This window comes from Candoia aspera, chromosome 3 (genome assembly GCF_035149785.1).
Source record: "Candoia aspera isolate rCanAsp1 chromosome 3, rCanAsp1.hap2, whole genome shotgun sequence".
In the NCBI taxonomy this organism is placed as follows: domain Eukaryota; kingdom Metazoa; phylum Chordata; class Lepidosauria; order Squamata; family Boidae; genus Candoia; species Candoia aspera.
In genome coordinates this window covers 152,107,746-152,135,652 of record NC_086155.1, presented here as the reverse complement: position 1 = coordinate 152,135,652, position 27,907 = coordinate 152,107,746, and the positions used below count along the sequence as shown (strand labels likewise).

General features: G+C 38.3%; 1 protein-coding gene across 2 annotated transcripts in view; it reads right to left on the bottom strand.

Moving 5' to 3' along the window:
• The window catches only part of RTTN (rotatin), a 102,926-nt gene extending 78,619 nt beyond the window's left edge, over positions 1 to 24,307 (bottom strand). For both annotated transcript variants that reach the window (XM_063299049.1, XM_063299050.1), the window contains exons 1-12: positions 24,185 to 24,307; positions 18,310 to 18,497; positions 16,795 to 16,984; positions 16,487 to 16,573; positions 13,776 to 13,866; positions 12,737 to 12,851; positions 9,599 to 9,749; positions 8,550 to 8,715; positions 6,477 to 6,658; positions 3,792 to 3,907; positions 2,484 to 2,654; positions 786 to 998 (exon numbers count right to left, since the gene is read on the bottom strand). In XM_063299049.1, the coding sequence (XP_063155119.1) occupies positions 786 to 998; positions 2,484 to 2,654; positions 3,792 to 3,907; positions 6,477 to 6,658; positions 8,550 to 8,715; positions 9,599 to 9,749; positions 12,737 to 12,851; positions 13,776 to 13,866; positions 16,487 to 16,573; positions 16,795 to 16,984; positions 18,310 to 18,497; positions 24,185 to 24,251 (1,737 nt within the window). In that variant the 5' untranslated portion in view covers positions 24,252 to 24,307. The remainder of the gene's footprint in view (positions 1 to 785; positions 999 to 2,483; positions 2,655 to 3,791; positions 3,908 to 6,476; positions 6,659 to 8,549; positions 8,716 to 9,598; positions 9,750 to 12,736; positions 12,852 to 13,775; positions 13,867 to 16,486; positions 16,574 to 16,794; positions 16,985 to 18,309; positions 18,498 to 24,184) is intronic.
• Between the last annotated feature and the right edge of the window lie 3,600 nt (positions 24,308 to 27,907).

Genomic DNA, 27,907 nt, shown 5'->3' with positions numbered 1-27,907 from the left:
TCTTTTGCAATAGGGGCTAAGCTTGTACGACACATTCAGTGTATTTCAAATTTTAACGATAGGGAGACGTTTCTATCAAAATAAATGACTTACATGGCAGTCAGAGCTCTCTCTCTCTCTCTTCCCTTCCCCATAAAAATTTACACACAGATATCAACATAAAGAACATGACAAGGTGGAAAAAAACAAACATGCTCTTCATGTAAGATTGTGATGAATGAAATCTCTAACAGAAAGTGTAATTCTGTTACGTTTTCAAGATAGGGAGATGCATGTAACGCCACTGGCATTATTCACATACCAAGGTAACTTGGAATTTCCGAGAGTTTTAGTTCACTGCCTGGTTCCTTTTGCCAGTGGAAGCAGCTATAGAAATCATGGATGATGTAGTTTTCGGACATGTGGCAATCAAAAGGTCCAAAGGCCCTTCCTAACAAGCCCAAGGCACAAGCCAAGCTTTATTCTTCCTAGTCCTAGCTTACCTGAGAGACAATCCAAGGATCGCAGTTCACACATACCACGATAACAAACCACAGAAAGATCTCTTTCAGAACCCACTGGCAAAAGGAACTAGGTGGGAATAACTGAGTGATATACACCAAATGCTTGCTCAGTCACCATGAGCCAAAACGGAAAATATGAATATTTGCAGGAGTCAAATGACACCTTGGGAATAGCGTGGATTATCAGGAGTACTCTCACAACACTTGCATAGGGCTAGGGATGCACACATGAAATTTTACACCATTTTGTTCACTGAAATTCACTGAAGCAGAATGTCCTACCTCCTTGCAGACATCCAGCATAAAATTACAAGCACACTCAATTGAATAGGCAGCTTCGGCAGCTTGTTTATAAATACCATAGTTTTCTGAATTCATTTGTTCCAAATAAGCTGTGACTGATTCATGTACACTTGGATATTCCAAGGAAAATGGCATGTCCACAGAAAGGACAAACAAAGCTGTCACTAAAGTTTCTGGTAAAACACTAGTGGCCTTGAGGGAGAAAAAGAGAAAGGGTTTAGACAAAAGTCTATTGAAAAATCACACTATGTAAGAGATTCAGTATTAGCCTTAATTTTTGATTATTTGTGAATATTTGACCAACATGATTTCTTCAAACAATATGATATTTAATTTCCAGAGGTATTACATTAAATTACATCAGAATGATGGTAAATCTCTTGGGAATTTTTAACTACTGCTAAAATAGTTAATTTGGATAAATGGATTTAGATTTAGGCTCGGAACCTCCAGAATAAATATAAAACCCAGGTTTTATGTGGATTGTTTGCTAAAAACCTATGCTTAATTCAAGAAGGTAGTTATTCCATTTCCTGGGACAGACACGTGTCAGGAAAGTGATCTCTTATCACTTTCTTCTAGATTATTATTTGAAAGGTCTAGATTCTATCTATCCTAGATAAAATCTTAGGAACTGACTGAGTTACCCTGTACTTAACCAAAAAGAGATTACAGTGATCCAAAAAGAGAAATATTTGCAATGTAATTATAGTTTGCTTATTTTTTTCTCCCTAGGTAAATATAATTCTGCCTCCTTTTATTAACTATTTTACTTGCTTCATAAAATTAAATTGTATTATTACATGGAATGAATCTATCTTCATAAATATGCATTATTTTAATTGGTTCTGTAAAGTAAAAACAACAGCAACCAAGAGTTATATATTTTATAAACAAACAAGTGTTGTCTACAGCAGCTGAAGCTCACAATGCGGCAAAGCAGTATTTAGGAAGGAATACAAAGCAGCAAAATTACACAGTGTCCAGCAATGTTCCTTACCATTACCAATCTCTAATTAAGATCAGAGATAAGAATAGGCTCCACACCTGCTCAGACACAACAGTAGAGTTGAAGATTATCAGAAAATCTCTAAATTAACAGGACTGTCATTTATGATGTAAGGTTCTTATCTAGCCACTAGGGGGCAGACAATACACTTGTCATTTTTATAACGCTGTAATACTGCAAAACATAACAAAGTAAAATGTCTTTAACTCAGACCAGAAATCTATTCTGCATGAACAGCAACATCAAATAGCTTGTCTTTGACAGCTGCAATTGAAAACATCACTATCAGGAGTACAAAATTGAACACCAAGTCAAAGCAACTGTTTGGCATGACAGGAGCAAAACAATGAAAACCATGTACTGATGAGCTTATTTCAGAACTAGGCAGAACATCAATTGCTGCTAGTAATAATGGCTATATACTGGATGCTACAGGTTATTTGACGTTGCAGAGAGCCAAGGCAATGACCTTGAGGTAAATAGGCAAAACCCTTTACATAAGCAAAGAGGGCTCTTCTCGTTTTTATTTTATAGAGTTCTGCAGGGCATTTCCTTTTATCTGTGTCTAACTGAAAAATTACCATTTAAACACATACATGCATACTATCTTAAGAAGTATTTTTTTCCCAAAATAACTTTGAAATTGTAAAGAAACTGGCACATCTCACCTTCTCTACAGGGAGCAGTGCTTGCAGGAGTCGAACTGTGAAAAGCGAAACACTAACAAATGCCATCCTGTGGTGCACTACTGCAAGCTCAGGTTTTTCTGAGCTGGTATTACTTTTGTGATAGGTAATGATTTCTCCTAATGAATCTAGGATTCCAAGCAGTTTTTCTTTCTGTAGATGAAAAAGAAGTTGCAAATCAATACTCCTAACAGAAGAAGCCAGGAGTACAGCCACTTGCTAATGGAGGACCTGTTTGAAGATAAAGACTCCCTGGAGAATTGCTTTGTTGTTCAATTTATTTAGTTATTTAATTTCTATCTCATATTCCCATCAATGAATAGCATTTATGTGGGCTAACCTAAATAAAAGTAAAAGTCACAAACATGTACTTCTACTACCTCTACTTTGACTTCATGCCAAAATATGGTTCTTAATAGATTCTTGAATAATTAGCCTTTTTAATCATTATAAATCTACAAAGAAAGTATGTTCCAAACTATTATTTAAAAAATACTTTGCAAGTGAGATTTGCTGAGGTGAGGTAGACTCCTTCACTAGTGGACAACCAAAGCCCAGTGTTAGCAGCTTATACATTAGTTCAGGGTTTCTCAACCTTAGCAACGTTAAGATGGGTGAATTTCAATTCCCAGAGTTCCCACCCAGCCAGGCTGGGGAATTCTGGGAGTTGAAGTCTACCCATCTTAACGTTGCTAAGGTTGAGAAACCCTGCATTAGTTTATGATGGTTTCCTTTAAGAATGTTCTTTTGTTATTTATTACTTTATATTTAAGGGTTTATTAGACAACTAGGGGAAAAAAATTAAGTTTGTCATATGGTAAAAGAAAACCTCAGCATATCACTTACACATCCCTGCTCTTAGGAAGAGGAAAAAAGACTGCTTGAGTGAAAAAATAAAGCAAGGAAGCCTGAAGAGTGAGGAGGACTTTAAATAAGGAGGAGACCACATAATGGGGAGAAGGAAGGTCACTCGTAAGTCCACCAATGACCTTTTATGGAATTTTACTTACAATGACTGGATTTTTAAAAAATGAATAAAGAGAGAATGTATCACTCGGTTTTTAAAAGTTATTATCCCTTCTAAAACCCTTATTCATAAAGGTAGGCTAAAAACAGCGATAAGGTAAATGTAATATAACCAACTTAAAAATAAAGAGATGACACATTTAAGATAAGCAGACTATATTCACATGGAGTTGATCCTTGATTATGGTGCTGCATAAATATAACTAGCAAACAAATAAATAAGCAAATTATTTTGGTTAAAATAGAAGAATTTGAAACTCTTACAAGTTCTAGACCAAAGAGACTGTTGTCTTCCCAAACATCTTCAGACACAGCATCGACAATAAGTAGCAGATTATCAGCAAGCAATTCCAACACTTGAATGGTCATTCTCCTGCTATCTGAGAGTTGATAAGAGAAGGAGATTTACAGCGGTAAAGTTCCTTGCTATTGAATAATATAATATGTTAATTAGTAAGGGTCTCTTAAATGAGGGAGTATTGAAATGAGGAACACCACAAATTTCCCTTCCTTGCATTGTGGTACTGGTTGCTCAGCTGAAACTGCACTACACTTAATATCCAGCAGTTCCTTTGAATTCTTAAATATTTTTTTGCCAGAGAGACAGCTGAGAAGTTTAATATTTTCTAAATGACACACTATTATATAATACTACTACAGGCAGTCCTTGGTTAATGACAGTAATTGGGACCAGAATTTCCATTGCTAAGCAATGTGGTCAAAAAGCACCATGTCATGTGACCGCATCGCTCAGTGACTGCAATCCCTACAGTCCCTGTTGCGATTGTTAAGTGAGAAGCTCAGGTCGTTAAGTGAGGACCTCCTCACAACTTGCTGCCAGCTTCCAACAACTAAAATCAGTGGGGAAGTCGGCAGGAAGTTGCAAGTCCCAGGTGGGTTGCAAGCAGGCCGGCAGGCAGGTAAGTGGCTGCTGCTGGGTGGGGGAGGGTGTGTGGGTGGCCAGTGCGTGCGCCAAGGGGCTGGGGCAGGGCGTGTGGGTGGCCAGCAAGGCGCAGTGAGGCTGGCTGATGATGGGTGGGGGAGGCTGCACAAGGGTGCAAACAGCCCCAGAGCTGAGTGCAGCAAGCAGCCCCAGAGCCATGGCACAGCAAGAAGCCCCAGAGAACCACCTGCTTAGGAGCCCACCTCCTCCTGCGCCCCATCGGTGGTTTAATGGGAAGCGCCCTGCATCACTTGCCCGAGGCCATCTCATCCACAATTCTGCTGCCGCAGGAGCAGTCTTCCAAGAGCCACGCCTCCCAGAGCATCCCTCGCACCCCAGACTGACATCACCCAGCCCCTTCCCTTCCCGTGGGGCAGCAGCACACCCCCACCCACCTGTACCTCTCACCCACCAGCCTGCAGGAAATTTCCACAGCACTTCCCCATGCATCGCCAGGATGGTGAGCCCAGCAAAGGGGAGGCAGGCAAAGATGATGAAGGTCAGCAGGGGAGGCGGTCACAAACGCGAGATGGCTGAATTTTTATCATGTGACCACAGGGATGCTGCAATGGTTGTAAGTTCAAGAACCGGTCACAAGTCCATTTTTAAGTGCCATTGTAACTTCAAACGGTCACTGAACGAATGGACATTACACGAGGACTACCTGTATATTTTAACAAAGGCTTTCAGTATAGACTACCATCCCATTATAAGAAGTAAAAAGAGAAATAAAGGTAACATATAACAGTAAACAACAGAAGAAAAATAAAGTATATAATGCCCTCCATTTGAACACAATGAAGGCACTCACCATTTAAAAATCAAGCTATCAGAACTTAGTCTGATGCCTGAATGGTAATAATTGGACAAAAGCAGTCTATAAATAGTGTTCCACAACTGAACACTGCTTACAGCTCTCTGTCTAACTTCCTTTTGTGAGTGCAGACAGAACAAAGTCTCAGAAGCAGTCAGGCAGGCTATAAGGAAAAGGACTTCATTTTACATATTGAATGCTTGGGGATAGTTCTAGGCATCAGCAACAATTCTTCAAATTAGCATTAAAAACAGAGTGGAATTAGAACAACTAGCAAAGCACTAGCATCACATCATTGCCTCAACCTCACCGCTCTATTCTGGATCTTCTGAAGCTTCTAAATTTTCAAGGTAGTCCCTTCATGCTGAAAACACTATGAAAATCCTTCCTACCAAGTCTGCTACTTTCTTCAGTTCTTCTCTCCATATGAAACTATGTTATAAATGACTACCTCTTGATCAAAATCAATCAGCTAGTTACAAATTCTATGCTGAAAAGAGGGCATTTTTTTCCTGCAAAGCCTCAAAAAAGTGGAGTTATTAAATCCCACATGATCTCCTAATCCATTCCCTCCAACAGTTCTCCTATCTCTTCCACCCCACATGTCAAAATATCCTCCTTTTAATCAGAAAATAAAATGGTAAAAGACAGTAAAACTAGACAGCTTAACGTTAAAGTAAAAGAGTGACCTCAAATAGCTCTATAAACCATCTCTCAAACCGACTTAGTTCATATGATTGCTACAAGGAAAGAAATGGAGGGAAGGAAGAACCATGCAGAATGTCTTAATGAACTTGAGGGAAAGATGGCATAAAAATACTTTGAGTGGGTCATTCATATTTATAAACAGAAAGGTTTTGAGCAGTTAGAAACAGACAATAAAACTGTCGCTATTCTATTTTGCTTGTGAACTTCCCTTCATGCAGAAAGAGTTCGAAATTAGAAGGGGATAAGCTGAATGTAAGGCAGAGCCCCAAACACAAATGTTAATTTTCCAGAACACTGCAGTTTTCACAATGGCTACCAGACATATAAGAAAAATGCAAATGGAGGTGCTTAGGTTCACAACCAAAGCCTGCAGTATAGATTGCTATGAAATTCATGTCTAGCCAATTCTTTGTTTAGGAGGAGAACTGTCTGAGATAAAGTGTGCATCATTGTAAGCAAAAATTCCTTTAAAAATAAACATTACCTGTTCTAAGAAGAGGCACAGCATGCTCCAAAATAGCTACACAGAACTGAGGAAGACTAAATTGTTGAAACTGTAACTCCAAAGTGTCCTCATTTTCCAGTTCTGGCAGGTCGATATGACCTATATCCAAAGGTGATGGATTAGATATTCCAGGAGTTACATTACCATGAGAACTGTTTTCACTACGAAAAAGCAAAACAATTCTATACGTAAAAAAATGTACTATGGTTCAAATAGCCAATACTATACTGTAAAAAAACAACAATCAGGCTGAATGGGAGAACTGGCCTGACAAATTCTTCAGTTCAAACCACAGTAGCTGGATCTACTGTAATTCCACCCACATTCCTTCTCTGTGGATAAAACATGTTTCTAAGTCTTTTGTCAACAAGAACCTTACAGGTGGTTTATAATGCTATCAAACCTCCTAAAGATCAGATATAGCAAAAAGAATGGAAAACAGACCTTAACAAGTCAAAGAAAATGGGAGGTTAGAATTCAGCACCACTGAAGGCAAGAAAGAATGAAAACCCTTCTTCCTGCCTATATAAAAAATATCAATACTGAAGCTAATTTATCCTCTCTGGCAAGATAATTCTGTATTTAGGATGCTGCCACAGGACAGTCTTGTCCTGTGTCCTCACAAACTAAGTTTTTTAGGTGATGGGCTATAAAGCTTCTTAAGATAACTGCAACTTAAAAGCAGTTCCCCAAGCCATTTAGGGCTTCATAGCCAAGATCAGCACCCTGACTTGGTTCCTATCTATTTATTTACATCTTCCACCACAAAACTTTTATATAGCTCATCCTACATTTTGCTCAAATATATGTCCAAATTGTTTATAGTAACTATGTGGTCAAGGATGGGAATTCATTGTGTGCTTGTAGCTACAATGATACAGCTTTCTGGAAAAGGGTACAATTGCCTACAAGGAGAATACCTTTTATGAAACATTAATAAGATGAAATTGTATTTTGTGCTTCAGTAACCTGGTTATTTTTTGGAATAGCAACACTGAGACACTTACATAAAAGGAAGTAATACCATTCCAAATAATCCTAGCTCCTGTTTAAATAGCTCGTGGCATAAAACTGCACGTCTTCTTGACTGAAAAGTGAGATTAAGGACCTAAATTGCTGGGAAAATGCATTGTCTTCCATCTCCTTTTTAATAAAATAGTTATTTTAATTCTTGACTCAGAATTTGTTTACAGAGGATTCCTTAATAAAATCTCATGCAGTGAGGTAAGTATAGCAGTTATCAGTTCTATGGCTTCCATAAATCCTTCAAGGGCCTTGGAAGTCCTCAGTGTTGCCTGCTAGAGAGAGAAGCACCAGAAAAGGACAAGATTGAATAATGAAATTCAGCACCTCAACACATTAACACATGAATTCAGCAAATGAAAATATGAAGTTCCTTTCCCATTCGTACCTAGAAGTGAAGCTGCCCTTCCTTGCAGAGCTAAGATAGGATAGGGCAGTGTTCACAATACAGCCTGCTAGTTATAAGGCTTGTTGGGTTAGGCAACTGTATAGGATGGGGATAGCCAATTGTAGGCTAATCCCTACAGGTTTTTGTTCATCTACATTTCCCAACACTTTCAGCTACTGTCCGTGCTGGCTGGGGCTGACAGTAATTTGAATCTAACAAATTGCAAAACTTCTATTTTGCCTGATTCTGATTTGAAGGTTTTAAGCTACCTCAGCAACATTCAGGACTAGAAACACACTTCTGAAATACTATTCTAAATTTCATTTAAAGGAAAAAAAAATCCAGTGGCAGCAGAAGGAAGTTTTAACTATTCCAGGCTTACAGGTACATTCCTTCTCTTTTCTTTTTTTTGTTGTTCAACCAATACAAGCAATACAAATAAGAACAATTGAGGACAAAGCTGATATTTCATTTCATTTCATTTAAACTATTATTGAAGGACCTACATACCTACAACAACTAAATAATAATAATAATAATAATAATAATAATAATAATAATAAGGAGGAGGAGGAGGAGGAGGAGGAGGAAGAATTCCTTTTCTAATAATCATTCATATTCCTAGCTATCAATCTTCTTACCTGGAAGATTCTGCATCCCAATCCTGACCATCACCTCTCGGACGCTGGCCTATACGTCCTATCACAGAAGGTCTAGGGCTGCTGCTTCCAGGAGATGGATTCTGAGAATAAGCAAGTCTTCGGGCATCTTGGCAGTATGACATTGAAGAATTCTGGGAAACGGTACCTTTCATAACATACATACATACATATCAGACCTATATCATATCAGCAACACACACTTTTACTTAATCGAAAAATCCATTTCTTGCTGCACAGGAAAAAAGATCCAATGGAAACTAGTATCTCTGTCTTCAGGCTGTACTCAAAGACTTGGAAGACACTGTTGTTTCAGATACTTGAAATTCAGCTAGAATTCTCCTTTTTCCTTTTGCTAGAATTAGAAAATGCAGCAAAAAGAGGATGAACAATATGTAAAGGGAAAAAAATAATGAATGTAGAGCAGGGCAGGATTAATGCATATCTAAGAGGAGACCCAAGCTGATAAAACACAAGGTGGAATGGCTGGTATGATCTATGGCTTTAGCTAAGGAGCTTCAAATAAAGCTCCTGTTGCAACAGCTACAAAATGCTCCTATGTGTCGAGAGCAGGATACAGCCATCATTTCTGGAATCATTTGTGACTATGCTTGGTTGCACCATTACATGGGGGCAATTCTGAAAAATGCTAAAATAAAGACAGATCCAGGATCCATTGGACGGTACATGGTACGCTGAAGATAAATAATATTTATAATTCCATTTAACCTCTTGGAGTGATTGTTCCCAACAGTCTGCTATATTCTTTTCACTATTTTGTTAACTATCACAACCACCATTTCATTTTCCTCATTAACATTTTAGATAGAATAGACTCCTTAACTACAGGACGCAAATTGAAACTGAATCCTGGACAATCTTCTCCACCACTTCTTTTTTTACATCCCATAGTAAAAGCCATTTGAGCAATACACTTCTACATCTTACTTAAAACAGGAAAAAAAAACACCATCATTAAGTTAATGGTGAATAAAACAGACTTAGCTTATTCTGATTAGCTGCATGCAAACCTGTTTCACTTGAGACAAAACCTGGATCTCTATGGAAGTTCAGTCTGTTCCTTAAGAAAGCACATAGTTGCTGTAGACATAAGATGGCCTGCAGTGCCAAATGGTGCTGCCCATCTTTGGCAAGTGCCAATGTTGTTAGACACAGAAGGCTCTGAAATAAACAGAAGTGCATTTTGTTGTCATAAGAAAAATACTTTTAAAATATGCATGTATGCCTGCTTAATATATTCAATATCCCCCAATTATGTATGCTAATGCTTCTTTCCTAAATATTTCTTGCCAAGTGTTGCAAATCAGAGACAAATACAAATCCATGGAATTTTTGCTGTACAATCATTCAGGACTTTAAAATTTTTACAAAAGATTTTTTTTAATAGATTTTTTCAATATAAAGCACCCGCATTTTGGTCATTGCCCAAAATAAAGGACTGGCTGACTATAAAATATTTGCTTTTCTAAGACCATATTCCCAGGAGAACAATTTTTATTCAGAAGTCTAATGTATTTTGTTCAAGATAGCTTATTCCCTTGTAAACACACTTAGGGACTGCAATTTTCTATGAGAGTATAAACATCTATCCCTAGAGTTTTATACAAATACACTAAATTATAGGCTATTAAATGGAGCCATGACCATGTAATCAAAGCAATTCTTATTCTAGATGAATCTACGGAGTGTATCAGGCAAACATTACCTGTGTTTCCCACATTACAAACATGTTCAAATGTCAAGATTATATTAATATGTTAAAAAAGAAGACACACACACACACACACACACACTTGTCAGAGAAGCCCAAATTCTTCATATACAATGGTGAGGACAAGGTTTCTTCTAGGCCTGGAGCTAAAAGAGACAAGACTCAACATTCAGTTCATGCCTGGATCTTCTTTGGTAAAGATTTGTCAGACATAAGAGATCCATAATAAGCTACTACTTCCCACTTCCAGTTCAAAGCCCTAAGATGGAACAGAGATATAAAAGCTCTCTCTTCTTCAGTATGTGTCCCTCTAGTGCAGGGACAGGAAAAGCAACTTCCCTCTCCCCATTCCTGGTCTAACTACTAGAAATGCGCCACATTGCTATACATAATCCAAAGTCCAATATTGGTTCTGGAGAGAAATTAGTACACTGAACTTACTGTGAAGATCTTTTTTATAAGAGAGAGAGGACATCTGAAAATAGGTAACCCTTCTTGCCCTCCCCCCCAGTGGGCTGTCCCAGACAGAAAGCACTTTTTCCACATTCTTGGGTCAGACAATCAATGGTGTGGGTGGCATGGCCTGATTGGATACTCAGGGGCCACTGAAATGCTGGATGAACGGGCCATGAGTGGGGGACAGTACGAGATAGTGCCACTGCAATAACTCCAGCATTTTAATTCCTTTGGTGGATGGTAGGGAGTGGGTTGGGCCTCTGGCACCACCAGCTTCTGTCCCCTCTGGTAAATACGCTCATGTCAGCCCTTCAAGGTAGACCAGACTAGGAAACCAAAATCATGTAGGCTGCCACCATTATTATTATTATTATTATTATTATTATTATTATTATTATTATATTTTTATCCCACTTTTTAATATATACAGATAGCCCTTGGGTTACAACAGCAATTGGGACCGGGATTACTGTCGCTAATGGATGTGGTCGTAAAGTGTGACATGACATGACTGCATCACTTCGCAACAGCAATCCCGGGCAGTCCTGGTTTCTGCTGTAACACCAAGACGTACAGGTCATTAAGTGGGAAGCAATGGGAGTCCCAGGTAAGGAGTGTGGGGGTGCCATGGGGGGGAGGCCAGCGGAGGGCCAGGGGTGCCAATGCAGGCTGCGCGTGCGTGTGGGTGGGGGCTTGCTTGATGGAAGCTGGTAGGGAAGGTTGAAAGTGGCAGCCTTGAGACTCCTAGATCGCAATCATGTGACCACCAGGGTACTGTGAAGGCCAGCACTTTGAGGACCAGTTGTATGTCCATTTTTTCAGCACCGCAGTACATAACTCTGAGTGGTCGCTGAACAAATGGACGTAAGCCAAGGACTACCAGTAATGCAAGGTGGTGAGCATACCTATCACTCCTGCCTCCTATTTTCCTTACAACCACCACCCTATGAAGTGGGTTGGATTGAGAGAGAGTGACTGGCCCAAAGTCACACAGCTGGCTTTCATGCCTAAGAGAGATCTAGCACTCATAATCTCCAGGTTTCTAGGCCAGCACTTTAACCCCCACACCAAACTGGCTCTCTTTATATTATTAGGACATAGTAACAGAATCTTGCACGTCTGAATGCATTTCCCCCCTTCCCTTATTTTTATGAGAACTAGGGAGGGTCTTCTCTGAGATGCTTACTCAGGTTACAGTTCTGTCCCAGACTTAGGTTTCTTTTACCTGACTGTTGTCTTGGTAGCAGCAGGCCCGCAACTAGGGTCTGTGTCACCCGGGGCAAATGTGGATTCTGCGCCCATTTTGGCGCCCCCCCAGCTCTCATTTTGGCACCCCCACATGGGCCCTTGGGGCACATGCCCCGCTTGCCCCCCCCCAAGTTGCAGCCCTGGGTAGCTGCATTTCCTTCTGTCCCTCAAGGCCCACTACAAATCAGGAGTAGTGGTGACAAGACTACTAGTGGTCACAAGCAGCTTGTGGCTAATAGCATAGCTATTGTGATGTTGGCTGTGTTTCTATGGGGGGATGCAGTAGTTAAACAAAGGGGCACATTGCACCCAACTGTCAGAAAAGTCCTTCAAAGTGCTCAAAGACAGCAAATTGCTATCCATGAACTTGTTGGTTGTGGAGTTTACTGCTAGGCTAAAGGAAGGGAGGGAGGGAGCTTTGTGTAGTTTGGCCTTGCTATGTGGGTGGCTAGCAATGCTTGAAAGAATGAGTGTTCTCCAGAACAAGTCAGTCTGGAACTATGGAAGGTGCTACCTCTTCTCATAGAGGCTGTCATCAGGAGAATCTAAGATCTACCTCTGGAATAAGTAGGAGGGAGATGTCCACTTTTGGATATCCTGACTCCAGTGTAGAAGAATGTCCTGATGTCATGCTGTGTTTCAAAGCAGAGATCCTGGCAACTTCAAGGTTTCCAAATATTAGTTTATCCAAAGGAAAGAATGAAATATTTTAATTAAATTAAAGCATTCTAACCTGAACAATCTTTGGTCTCTGTAAAAAGATCTCAGCAGGAAAGTCTTGCATGATAACATCTTGCAGAAGCTCACAAGTATTCCAAATTAACTTGGAATTTTTGCTTCTCAGTGAGCTGAAAAATACATGTAAATAATGACACTGGGCATTTGCTTTGAAACTTATTTAAATCTTTGTCAGTAGCTTAGTTGCAGATTGGATAATAAACCAACTAAATAAATAGTTTAGCTCAGCATAGTTAAAATGTTGACACATACAACACAGATGGAGAATAGAACTTTCTCTAACGATTGGGAGCTTCCAACAATCACAGTGGTGCTGGGACAGCTGGAACCCCAAGGACTGGTTGTAGCCACCATTCGTTCAGCACTGTCGTAATTTTGAATGGTCGCTGAATGAATGGTCATAACTCGAGGACTACCTGTATAGGATTGCACAGCGATGCTTATAAGCCGCATCTACTTTCAGATGGACTAAGACAAAGTTGCACAGGGAGACATGACCAGAACAGTTCTTTGAAAGTTCCAAATATTGAAAAAAGGAACCAATAAAAGCCACTGTAAAGGGAGAGACTAAGTCCAGATATACTCTTAGGGTGTAGCTTACAACATTACAATACAGGTAGCTGATAGTGAGCACAATTCAGGCAAATCTAGGACCTTTTAAGCCCCATTTATTTCAGTATATAACAGCCTTTTAAATGCATACTGTAAGGTTAATTAATCAATGGGGGCCTAGCATTAAGGAGATTAAAGCTTCTCCAATGAAATCAACCCAACTCGAGAGTATCTAGCTTCAGCAAGAGCATCTATTATGCATATGGGGCAGAATTGGAAGGAATACAAAAATTGTATTGTAATTGTAATTTGAACTTTTAGGAAGACTGTCCAAACAAAGTTATGCCTCCTAGGGGGGAAACTATAATTTGATTTTGTCAAAGTTTTGCTAAAGTTGCACTCTTTCAAAATCATTCATAAGCTGAGGCAAAATACACTTAATATTCTAGGATAAATTAAATATAGTATTAATTTAATATTACCTTTCACTTGATGATAGAACATGTCTGTCTGTTGTTGTCAGGGATAACCAAGGAAATGTAGAAAACTTTAGACATTTCACTACATGTTTCACTGGAATTAAAAACAAAGAATTCTGCATGTAAATTACTCAAGTGCTTTCATCATAGGAACAGTGTTTACACAACAGTGCTTATACTACCTGACTTACCTACAGTATTTTTTTAAAAAAAATCTAGTACTGCTAATGCTCAGTTTCAAAGTTCTACATTAAAAAGTAATCACATATGTTTGAAGCTAGATTTTAAGTATGTATTTATTACTTAATCTGCTACAGAGCAGCTTTGTAATACAGAAAGGAAAAATGTGATGCCGGAAACCTACAGTTGGATGGCTTATGCTATTAACTAAGTTCTGAGACACTCAACTCAGCATGATTCAAACTCAGCTGAATTCACTCAGACACTTGACACAGCATGGCTAGATAAAACTTCTTCTTCCATACTAGGAGGAATCCACAAAATAACTGATTGCCCACTTATACCCATGTAGATTAATTCTGCAACTTCTTTTTCCCATGCTTCCCACAGTTTAGCAGACTTTTTGACTTGTACTTTTGGCCTTGAAGCTGGATGACCGTTGACACATCTGACACCAAAACCCTCACACTTTGCAGTTCAATATTTATTTGTCTGTTTATTTATAAGCCACCTCAATGTCCATATGATTCAGTGTTCTTCTCTCTTGTGAGCCCTTCGAGGCAGGCAAGATTACAAAACAGGCACCACAGGGATTCCAAGAATATTCTTTATTCTTGTAGGGTAGAAGAACAGACTCTTCCATACCTGTCAGAGTTACTCTCTACTCCATTTTATACCAAATAAAATCAAGATGGAATTATTTTGACCTTCTTTCTCATGCGTTTTCCTTTCTTGAGTCTAATTCCTCCCTTAATGGTTCAATTATTCCTGCTCCTTCCCAAAGCAAGGTCTAGATTCTTTCACTCTCCCCTTTTTGTTTAAACCACCCATCATTTCATACACAATTTGTTGCTTTACTGGGTGTTATTCTTTTGACAGCTTTTAATATTATTACCCTCAGGTTCCCCATTTCTTTAATTCTATTCAGTCTCTACATTGCTGAATCAACATTTACACTAGTCTCTCCTTTTATATGAAGTTTAATTTTAGCCAAAACTGCCCATTTTCTTCAGCAAAGCTTTATTCCACAAGTGCTTAAAACTTTCATGAAAATTCTATCTACCCCACCAGAAAATTCTGTTCACCACTGTGTCACAGATCTCATTGCCATAACAACAAAACAATACACAAAACAGAGAAAAAAGGTAACACTGAAGTTCAGTATTACCAACAAGCTAAAAGAAAATTAAGTAAACTTATCATTCCTTGTCACGTTTAAAAGAATCAGTGTGATCATTAATATCTCACAGCAGAAACACATATATTGATTCTTTTATATGCTGAGAATGCAGCAATCCTTTCTATTACTCCAATGGATTTCAGGAGAAGCTTAGAAAAGCTTGTTCTGTATTGCTCAGAATAAGAACTGCAAATCAATTAATAAAAACAAAAACAATGTCTTTGCTAAAAGGCTAAAAATCTACCCCTGAAAAATGGGTGGATACTTAATATATCCTGGAGGACAGATTCAGAATATGTGACCAATTAGTCTAAAAGAACATATTAGCCATACTTAAATTATTTCCCACGGTAGAGGGCCATTATTTGTCTTTAGCTTTTAAAATATTTCAGGCAAAGCTACTATATAGCTCCCAACTATGTAGTATATGTAAAAACTTTAAGGCATTAGAAAACATAGTATCCAATATGTCCTAAATGCAGCTTTATAACCGGAAACAAGATCATACACAATTCAGGTGAGAGCTTGAGCTTACATTATTTTTTTTAAATTCTGGCTCAAATTACTTTTCTCCCTCTTGCTCTGGCCCCTTTGATACATGAAACACACTATTGGTCTAGCTGGGGGCAAAATAGTGGAGGACAAGCTACAATATATGAATTTGCCCTGGATTCTGTGATGACATTGGGATTCACTAAAGCTGAGAAAACCCTTAACCAGCAAATAATGGTTGATGACAACCAAATTAATAGGAGTACAGTGCCTGCTTAAAATAAAACTAGGGCTTCTAGAGATATCTTCATTGTAGCTAGATACCTTACCAGTCTAAATTCAGTAAGGCAGAGAACAACCTTCACATGAGCACATTTTAATATATTTACTTTTGACCCTGAACAGCAGTATCCAATTTATTTATGTATTTATTTTTCAAATTTTTATCACCACCCATCTCCCCCAAAAGGGGAGATATATAAATATATATATCATACTTGGATCACATCTGCCCATTTGGTGCTGATGAAGCTGAATCAATAGCTCATCTGCTGTTCTAATGCTTATAGAACAAAGATATAATTAGAAAACAGCTTCTTCTCTTAGCAGAGACTTCTGGATGGATGGAGAAATATTATATACATTTCTGATTAGGTGACCAGTGCCCAGAAATAATGGGAAAATGTTGTATCAAAACATGCTCAGTGGATAAAACAATTATATACACGTCAGCTCTGTAAACATCTGCTATCATTATTATCATCCATGCTTTCTGTGCTCATCAATGATCAAATAAATTACTTACTGAAAGAAAATTCTTCAAACATATGTTGATTTTCAGATAAATATTGCAATTACCTACCAGCTGGCTGTTTGGGTGGTGTTTCTGACTCTTGTAAATGTTTTCTCCCTTGATGAAAATATCCAGCATGGGGTTCTTTGGGAATTACTTAACAAAACATAAAACCATAGTAAATATTAGCATTTCATCTTTTTTGTTACTGTTTTAGTCCAGATGCCCACCACCACCACTTACTTAGAATGTTTACATTGTCAAATTTGTCTTTTCTTTTTCTTGGAATTACTTAAGGGATCAACAGTGATGAACACAAACAGCATTAGCTTCAGTAAACTTTGCTAATAATATACTGTGAATAGCAAATAAATTACCTGGATTAGCTTCTGGTTGAGTTTGATAATGCTTTGCTTGATAATCCAAGGTAATGTCTGAAGGTAGCACAAACAGCCCATCAAGAATCTCATCAATCACAGCTTGTAGATTGGAATCCACATTGGGACGAAGCTGAGAGAAGAACTCTACAGCCCCAATCCCAACCAATTGTTCCACAACAAAAGGACGCTAAAATTACAAACACAATATTGAATCTAAAAAGAGCAGAAAAGTGACTAAGCTCTTCTGAGTTCAGAAAGCACTGGGTCTTTAATTAAAGCAACCTTTCCAAAAACCCAAACCAAACAACAACCAAACCCCTCAACTTTTCCCTGGCTGCAAATATATGGTGGCTGGGGCATCATGTTTGGACTGCCTGTTTCAGGTAGCATTTGCCTACTTGTTGTTATTATATTTTAATACACCTAGTACTATATCTATATATCTATACAAGACACACACACGTACAATATATACACTATATATAATATATTTACCATATGTTTTACATAGTATATACTATGATAAGCATCGTAATAGCATGTATTTTTCCTCTGTATATTATTGGATTGTGAACTTATTAAACTTAACTACAATTGAGATAGTTTAAAGCCTTATAAATAAATAAAGGAATAAAGTAATCTAGATTATTAGTTCCCAATGTTTTCTTGACAGACATATTCAGGATATGCTGTACAGGTAGTCGTTTAACAAGCACTCATTCAGCAACTGCTCAAAGTTATGATGGTGCTGAACAAGTGGTACTTTTGACCGGTCCTCAAAGTTTTGGCCGTCCCAGCACCCCTGCAGTTATGTGATTGCAATCTGGGTGCTTGGCAACCGGCTCACACTGACAATGGTTGCAGCATCCCACAGTCACATGACTGCTGTTTGCGACCTTCCCTGCCACCTTGCCACAAGCAGTCAATAGGGAAGCCAGCAGGGAAGGTCCCAAGTCATTTCACAAAGTCACTTACACTCTCCTCCACTCAGCAGCAGCCACCCCTGGCCTGGCTGCGCTCACACTGCACGAGCCACCCGCACACCCTCCCCTGCCTGGCAGAAGCCACCCCCAGCCCCATCGTGCTTGCACTGGGCCTCGCTGGCCACCCACATACCCTTTCCCACTCCGCTTGGCAGCAGCCTCTTACCTGCCTGCCAGACTGCTTACAAGCTGACTGGGACTTGCTTAACGACTCACAGTCCTCACTTAATGATGGCAATGGGGCGTGCCGGGATTGCTGTCATTAAGCAATGCGGTCATGCAATGTCATACTTTACAACCTCATCACTTAGTAAAGGAAATTCCAGTCCCAATTACCATTGTTAATCGAGGACTACCTGTATTGGCAAAATTTTAAAATGTACTCTTTCAGTACATTTTAAGGTTTTTGTTCCAAAGGAATGTTTAAATTAAATTGAGTAATGCAGTGCATTTTTTAAATATAGGTATAGACATTAGTTATTTGCTATTCCTATTATTATTCAGGAAAAAGAAATACAGGAAGCAATACCTTTAACAAGTTGGTCACTAAGTTCAAAACTTCTTCCTTCATTGGAACTACAGGAAAGTTGAACCATTCTAAAAGACTGAGAAATAGTAGCTTTTCTTGAACCAGATCATCATATGTTATCAAATTGTGATTTAATTTACATAAAATATTCTTAAGCGCTCTTTCTCTAATTTCAGACAGCTCATGACCTGTTAAAATTAAAGAAAAAAGGGAAACATTGCAAAAGAAAGTTACACTCTACCTTAGGCAAGACTAATCAGGTGTTTTTAAAAATAGTGAAGGCCCTATGGTCTTCTGTGGTCCTCCTGGTGCACTGTTGGGGAACACCTTGCCTAAGTAATTAGGCCCTTGAATTACAAGAATGGAAGTATTACCTTCTATTGAACTGGACTCCTGGCTTCAATTACCCAGGATTGTCCACACCAAGCACCCTCAAATCTCAGTTTCAGGAAGAGTTTTTCCAAGCATCCTTGGAAAAGTGAGGAACTGAATATGCAACCTTCTCCAATGAAAACAATGAACTAATGAAATTTCTCCCATTTACAGGACTTCAATTCCCAAATTCAATTTAGAGGACCCTCTAAATGATGAACTGATTAGGTTCATACAACATAGCAAACCAGAATGTGGTTTTCTGGTTTGTTGTTCAATTTATTGAGTGAACCCAATCATTATGGGTTTATATGGTTTAATAGCCAAGGATTATGGGCTATGTGTTATATAAACACAGTTAAATGTAGTTTATATATTTTCATCCTATCTGAGTTCTTTTTTCATTTGGCCAGTTGCAAGGGATCTGTTAGCAATGGTGATGCATCAGGGACCCAGGAGCCAGTCATAGCTTACACCAAATCATTGTTAATCAGGTTAATATGATGAGAAAGACACTTGAAAAAAGTACAATGTACTGTAGACACAACAAATAATTTTGACTACCTTTTGCCAAAACTAAAAGAAAACAAAACAAATCAAACACACTTGAAAGATAAAAAGAGCAGCTACTCTTCAAGGAGGTACTACAGGTAGTCCTCGCTTAGTGACCACAATTGGGACTGGTAACTCCATTGCTAAGCAACGTGGTTGTTAAGCAAGACAGCACATGACCATAATTTTCAATTTTACTGCTGCTTAAAGTGGACAGGATGGAGAAACAATGCTCCATATCACGAATCCCCAAAAGTATTCTAGAATGGCCTGGTCTTGGCAGCTTTTCTGAATGTCAACAGGGTTGGTGCAGACATGATTTCATAGGACAGAGCAGCTACAGAAAAGGCAACTGTTATTAAACAATTCTTTTAACAAATACAGATGCTGAACTGCTGGATTTGGTGAAGCTAGGAAGCTGTAAGAACAAAGGTGGCACTGAGATTACAGTTGATGCAGTTCCAGCTCACGAAATTTCTTTGGTAAGTCTACAGGAAGCAGACTATGGAATTTGTTTGATGAACACACAGTTGCTTAAACATAGACTAAAATTCTACAGGTGAAAGGTACTGGAATACATTTGAATAGTAGGAGTGGGCAATTTTGAGTGTTCTGAGCTTGAAACAAAACACCCTGTGTACCTTGCAACTGGCCTGTTCTTCTCTTCTAAAAAAAAAAAAAACACCTCTAAGCCACAAATAAAACAGCAGGCACATCCACTGGGTATCACAAGTTCAGAGGACAACAGTGGGTAACAGGAAGAACCAGTTAAGAACATCCTACTATTTACCTAATAGATATGTTTGCTGCTTGCTTATTTATTTATTTATTTAAACAAGGGTTTTTTTATTATATTATAACCCACAAAAAATATTGTAACTACAAAGTTAGTATTCGTGGGTTACAATACCATGTAAAGTTACCCCTGTTGGGCATGTGTTCTTTTCTAGATGTGGTGCCAAATACAAAAGTGTACGCTGTCTGTGAACAATGCACATAGTGTACCTATACTTTCCTGTGCATTGTTCAATCACTTCTGACTCTTTGTGACCTGATGAATATCACTTTTCAAGTGTAATCTGTTAAAAACTGCTTTTTAGAGTTTTCGACCTTGTGCCATCAGTGCCAGAATCTAACAATCTTCTCTTCTATTGGCCCCTTTTTCAATAATCTTCATTTTGTCCAAGTATCGGGGTCTTCTCCAAAGACTCCTGACTCTGCATTATGCATCCAAATTATCTAAAACTTACGTTTAATTATAGAGCTTCCAGTAAGCAGACTGATTTTACTTCATTTAGTACTGAACTTATTTGTTCTTTTGTGATCCAAGGTATTCACAATAATTTTATCCAACACCACAATTCAAAGGAATATTTTTTAATTTTGCCTTTTTGATGATCTGGCTTTCACAGCCGTGACAATATTTAGTCAGTATGATGTCTCTCCCTAGATCTCTTATAATCTTTCTCCTATGTAGCAATCATTTATTTATTGCAGTAACCATCCCTGTAGATTTTTGAGCTAGGGAGGTAAAGTCTGTTACTATTTCAATATTTATTTTTCTGCTTATTTGCCTTGAATCAACTTTGCCTATGGACATAATCTTGTTTTTTTACATACTGAACATCAGGACAGCTTTTACACATTCTTTTTTTTAAAAATTTTAGCAAGATACACCTTAAGTCTTCCTTGCTTCTAGCCATCAATGTGGCATCAACAATATACCTGAGATGGTTGATATTTCTCCTAGCAATTTTAATTCCAATTTCTATTCCTCTTAATCTAGCATTTCTCACAATACGGTCTCCACATGAGTTAAATAAATAAAACAACAGTATGCAATCTGGAACATTCTTTTCCCAATCCTGAAACATCTAGTGTGCCATATTCCATTCAAACTGTTGTTTCTTGGTCATCATACAGATTCTTCAATAGGCAGATGATGTGGCCAGGTACAGCAACTTTTTTCAAGCTATCCACAATCTGTGTAATCTACTAAGTCAAAATCCTTTGTATAATAAATTAAGTGAAAACAGATTCCTTTTTAAAACTCTCTTGCCTTTTCCATTACCAATGGAATTTATGATCCTGACCATATATCTGGCAGTTCTCATTTCATGTATTGTTGATGTTGTCAGAATCCATGATCAAAGAACTAGTAGATCATTTGATCGTGTTCCCTGCCAGTTGAGTCAATGCGTGTCAAGCACCAGCAGGGAGGGAGGAATCAGTGAGAGTGAGAAAGAATAGCGTTTGGTCTAATGAGGGGTTTCAAGGTCGTATCAACTGGAGACAGTTGGAAGTGGAATGCCAGACTGCTGGTGCAAAGGAGGAAGGAACGTGGAGCGGGGTTCTGGCTTGCCTGTTTGCTTTTAATTAGGTAGTTTGAGTGGGAATCTTTAGTCGTGGCTTTTTCCTTTATTCTGTACACATCTTCAATAAATCTGAATTCTGCATTTTCAATGGATGCATGAGTCAGACCATTATTGAGACAACTGTCAGATTCTTACAGATGTCTCGATTGCAAAATCTTGAGTATTTTCTGACTAGTACTATATATGAGGTAGCTTGAGCATTCTTTAGCATTCCCCTTTTTTGGTTTTGGAATACGAATTGATCGTTTCTAGTTCCCTGCCCACTGCTACATTTTCTATACTTGCTTACAACTGCACGTAGATCTTTAATTACCTCTTCTGGCTAAGATTTTGAAGAGTTGTGCTGGCATTTCTTCAACTCTAGCAGCTTTGCTTTAGCAATGCTATCCTTTTAACAAGTTTTCAGAATGTCTGGCTCAAAGATTGATATGTATCATTGACTTGGGATTTTTTTGTACAGTTATTCCATATAATCATGTCATTTTTTTTTATTTAGTTCTTCTTTCTCATTGTCTTCATCTTTTACTGGGCTCATGGCTGCATATAAGTTTCATTTGATTTCTGTAATTTCCTTAAATAAACCTTATTTTTCCACTTGGTTGTAATCCATTTCTTTGCATTGCTTATTTAGATCCAACTTATGTCTTCCTGTTCAGTAAATGAGCAAATCTTTTTTTCAGCTATTTACAACATGTTAGCATATAGCCATTTTGTTGTGTCTCCCCCCCCCCCCCCCGCTTTCTCCATTTTGGAATGTTTGTTTCATCTTTAACGGTACTACAAATTTCAATCCCAAGTTCTTTAGGCATTCTATTTATCAAATCTAATTTAGTACATCTATGTTTTACCTCCATGGCATAATCATAAGGAATATTATTGAGGTCATATCTAGTTGGCCTTATGATTTTTTTTCTTTAAGTTTTAATTTTGTAAAAGGGATTGAAAATCTGAGCTGCAGTTTAGCACCAGGTCTTTTTGTTTGCAGAACATATAGTCAGTTTGATTTTGGCATTGATCCTCTACTCATATCCATATAGAGTTTGGTCGTTATAAAGTATTTTTATAAACACTTAATTTCCTTGGCAGAATTCTGTTTGTCTTCTGCTTTTTTTCATCCTCAGACCAAATTTCCATTATTTAAGATGCTATTTTACTTCCAACTTTAGCATTCCTGTCACCTGTAATCACTATGACCTTTTCTTAGTTGTTATATCAACAAGGTGTTGCAAGTTGCCATAGCACCTTTCAACTTCTGCTTGCCTTAGAGTCAAATTGAGATCATTTTTTTTTCCTTTCTGAGCATTCCCTTTGACACCCTCTTGCTAATAATGATGGCTAATCTATTTTTATTAATTTCTTGCCTGCAATAGAAATGATGTTCTTCTGATATAAAATTATCCATTTCATTCTGATGTAAAACAATCCAGTCCATTCTCAGAATGTCAATGTTCAATCTCGACATTTGTACTCTGATGACATCCAGATTGCCTTGGCTTATGGTTCTGACATTCCGCGTACCAATGGTACACATTATTTGCAGCACTGAACTTTTCTTTTGTCTTTGGGCACATGAACAGCTGGATACCCCAGCCATATCATCACCTCTACTGCTACTTATCCTGGTCCCCTGCTCTGCTGCTAGTACTAATTAAGCTCTTTATACTCTTGTCAACAACTTTATATTGTTGCAAAATATGTGTTTTAAATTCTTCCTCTGTCACATTCAGCTGTCTAGTATTATCATCCAGCTGTTATACCACTAAATATAGCGGTAAGTACAGTTCAGTTTACCAGATGCATAAAAGTGAGGTGCAGCTCATGAAACCTTCGCCTTTAAAATGTAGCAGTTGGAAAACGTACTGCCAGACACCTTCTGATTTTTTTTTTCAGATTGTCTTGAGTAACCTTTCAATTCTTTCTTGAATTTTGTTTCTTCCAGCAAGATCATAAATGATTATACGTTAATTGTGTTAGACTCTATTTGTTTATCCTTCTGACATAACAGCCTTGATTATTGTTTTTGCAACTGCAATTTTGCCGTTTCCTGTTAGTTTGAATATTCCTTTTACTTTCCAATCTCATCTTTGTTCATTACATTCTAACCAATTCTGTGTAGTTCTAATGCAACAATGTTAACGTCCAAACCCTTTAAATTCCCCATATCATTGGCATTCCTTTTGTATACAGTATATTATCGTGAAGAACATTTATCTATTTGACTTGATAGCTAAGAGTCGACACCGACGTGATGGCACATAGTCACAAATCAATCAATATGTATAAATATATATGCGATCATACAGAGAATCTACCAAACTCAAAAACGTGAGTGGCGAAATAGGAGAAGAATATGCTATCTTCCTGCATGCAGTCGAGAGATTCTCACTGGAGTTTGCAAACCTTGAGTTAACGGAATAGGGAGCTTGTGCGCAGCTAAACAGTGATTCGGGGCTACTTTTTCTCATCCCAAAAGCAAAGCCATTATTAACTTTTATGGATCAAAAATTAAAAACAGCCACTGGATGGGTGCTCGCTGGCTCCCCGTTGAACAACATGCAGGCAAATCAGGCACTTACGAAGTTTCCGGATGAGCGGCGTCAGCTCGATCGGGGGAGACCCCTCAGGGAGATCATCCCCAGCCATCGCGACCGCCTTCCCAGAGGGGCCCAGATTCAACCGCCGCGCCGCAGCGAACGCGAATGCGCTAGGAAAAAGCGGGAGACTATTCCTCAAGAGGCCGCTGGGAAGTGTAGTTCCACCTCTGGCTCCGCCCATTCGTTGCGTATAGTCTCAGACAAGGCTCTCTTAACCAGGGTAGTTTCCAGTGGTCGGTAATTCTCGCGAGTTTTGACTTGAGTCTTCTAGTTGCCTAGAGAACTGGTTTTTCTTCCCTCGTCCGAGCGTTGGGCCAGTGTTCTGTGACCGCCTCTGTTCCCGCGTCGGCTTTTTAACGACGAGCTTTAACTGCGAGGGATTAAATGAATCCGCCCGGCTTTCACCCTAGGTTTTCTCAATAGCGAAATCTCTGCCAGAATTGTTTCGGTCACCCCTAGGCAAGCCTATGCATTAGCCTTTCTTAACCCGATGCCCAAGTTGGGACCACAACTCCCAGAATGTCTATAGAATTCCATTTCATGAAGCTGTCTGGATTTCTGTTCTCCAGACTGGCTGGGGATTCTGGGAGTTGTAGTTGGGGAAATCTACCGTAGAGCAATGCACTCTAAAGTTCAGTTTATAGCGGATGAAACCTTATTTTATTTCCACCACACCCATTTCTGGGAGTAGCATTTATTCCAGCAGTGTGGTGCTTCCAATGGTGTGTTTTGTGCATGTTAAGACTTTTCAACCTCTTCTGAAGTGTGTGCTGGAATCAAATATACCCCTGGAATTACTTTGAAAGCACTTGGTGTGTGAATGTGCGAGAAATTCAGGACATTTAACTTGCTAATACATGTATGCCCATTTTTGTTTTTTTGCTCACATTCCTCCCGTTGGCTTCACCACAGTATATTTTACTCTATTTCTTGGCTGTGTTCACTCAACACATTGAACCACAAGCTAATCAACCACATTTGTAGCCTAGTATATCATGCATATCCTGCTTGTGAGGTAAGTCTATTATTAACTGTAATTATTTCCTTCTCACCTATCAGAATAATCCTTCCAAAGTGATTTAACTATATAAACAATTGTAAATAAAACTGTAACAAATGTGGTTGAAATATTAATAAACTTCTAGGATCCTTTCCATAGAAGGGTTAAAAATAAAGGTCTTCTAAAGGAAGAGATCAGCTGAATAGTCTTCGTTGATTATTTTTTCCTGCCTCCCTCCCTCTGAATAAGTGTGGCATATAAACCCAGAAAACTGGATTAACAGTGACTAGATGGGTCATCTAAATGCAGACTAGAAGATAAACTTAAGTCTTCTGGGGAGAGACTAAGGGAAATGAAGATGTTTAATGTTGAGAAAATATGACTGAAAGGGGAAATGATAGCTGTCTTCTCCATATCTCTTCAGAAGCATCCCACAATACAGCACACGAAATAATGGTTTTAAGTTACAGGAAAGATTCGGGTTGAATGTTAGGAACAGCTTTCCAAATGAGCAATTTAATAATAGAACCAAGCATATTGGAAGGACACAGGATTAGAGATGACTACTTTAGCAGAATCCACGGATAACAAGTTTTTGTTTCCTTTGCATAATATAAAGTTTAGAAAATGGGAAATAAGTTATTCATTTGGGCCTCAGCTGTTCATTTTAATGATACTGAAAGCACAGCAGACTTGAAATCTGGATCTTCCTAGAAGCAGCTGTTTTAAATTCACAGGTAGTTGATTATGAACTGAAACAACAATATGGGCTGGCATATCTTATGTAATAGTATTTCCCACATTTTAATAATTTCATAAATAAACTTTCTAAAGAAAAGGGGAAAAAAGGTCAATTTCATTGGGTGACTTCTGACTCATGTAGGCACAAGCAGTTTTTTTTCTAAACAGGAATTCTCACTGAAGTGATGAATAGCTTTTAAGCTTTGTGTTACTTATACTAGAAAATGAGTACAAGAGAGGCATTTTAATGACAGACATTTTAACTCTCATAATTTCCAACTTCCATGGCTGGAATTATGCGAGTTACAATCCAACATATCTAGTGGGTACCAAGTTTGGAGGGACTTCTTTAAATGTTTTATTTTCTAGCAATTGCCAGGATTCCAAGCAGTATTTATCTAGTTCTTAATATTCAAGATACTGGATTATAAAATGTTCATTTGAACAACAAACTGCCCTTTACCAGCCACATCTCAGGTGAATTTTGAAACGGGATTTCAAAAGCTGTTTGCTGTGTAGTGGGTGGTATACTGTAATGTTCAAAGAGAAAAACACTTTCTAGCTTAACAATACAAGTAGAACAACTCTTTGGATTGTGCCAAAGTAAATAATACTTTAGAAACCACAGTAATTTTTTTAAATAAAAGTAAAAACACTGTTATTGTAATAAAAGCATTTCATATCTCTAAGTAATCACTGAATTTAGGATTGCTCTTTAAAATACATCATGTGATAATATTTTTGCTACATTCTGTCTAACCATTCATGTACCCAGAAAACTGAGTTCACTGCAAAGCAATACTCATAGACCTTGAGCAGCGTTTCCTTCTGCTGTCCCTCTTCCAGCTTTGGGGAAGGGTAGAGGGCGTGTATGGGAAGGGAAAACCTGCCTGCAGAAGAGCCTAAGTACAGAGTAATCATCCACACCCTGTAGTCCTATGCTTACTCTAAAGTAACTTCCAGTGAACACATGTTTAAGATCATACTCTTCACTTTGTATGACATTGGTAGTCTATAGTTCTACATCTTGCAAATCCATAAAAATCCATTGTAAATATAATACAGTATAACTTTTAGATAGTCATTACTGAATATTACATAATGTGAAACACTTTCCCTGAGGTCCTTTCCTAACTACTGAGTTAGTACCGTCTACTTACAGTATCTCTAAATCAGCATCAAACAATTCCAGCATAAAATTTGCTCCTTCTATCCTTATCTTCTCTTCACTACATTTTTCACATCTGAATATTGTCTTGATTTGTGAGTCTGTCAGGCATTATAGGCAAGGTGAATAGTTAATGTTTTCCCTGCTGGCTGGTGATGTGCTGAACCAAAACAGCAACAAAGCCAGAATTAAAAATGAATTGTGATCCTAGAGCACAGAGACTTCTGGACTCTGCCTGAGGTTATCTAGGCCAGGCATGCATCAAGAGGAAGGGGCCACAATGATGAATTAAAAATCCTTGTGAGCCACAAAGAAACACTTGGAGTGCCTATCAGCTGTTCTTTATTGCTAAGGTTTCTATGCTGCTTCATTCCAGACTGGCTGAGAGCAGGTTAAATTGATAATGCATTAAAACAATAGAGAAATAACATGAAACTAAAACAATACTGCAGTAAAGATGCTACCCACTAGGACAAGCACAAACTAACATCCCTCAAAGGCCAGCCCTTAGGGTCTAAGATGCCTGAGGGCAAACTGTTCCATGAAAGGGAAGGTTAGAGAAAAGAGATTTAAAATTGCTTAATATAATGAAACTGGCAAACAAACATGAAATGTTCCTTCAACATTTCTTATTAGTTTTTGGGCATTGAGGAATGGCGGTGGCTACTGCATCTAAGGGCAAAAATACCCAGTGATGTCATCTTAAAATACATTGAAGTGGAGTGTACAAATATGCCTGTCTTCTTCCCTAAATTAAGTGGAGGTCTACTGTTCTCCACCTTTTTGGAAGCCTGGA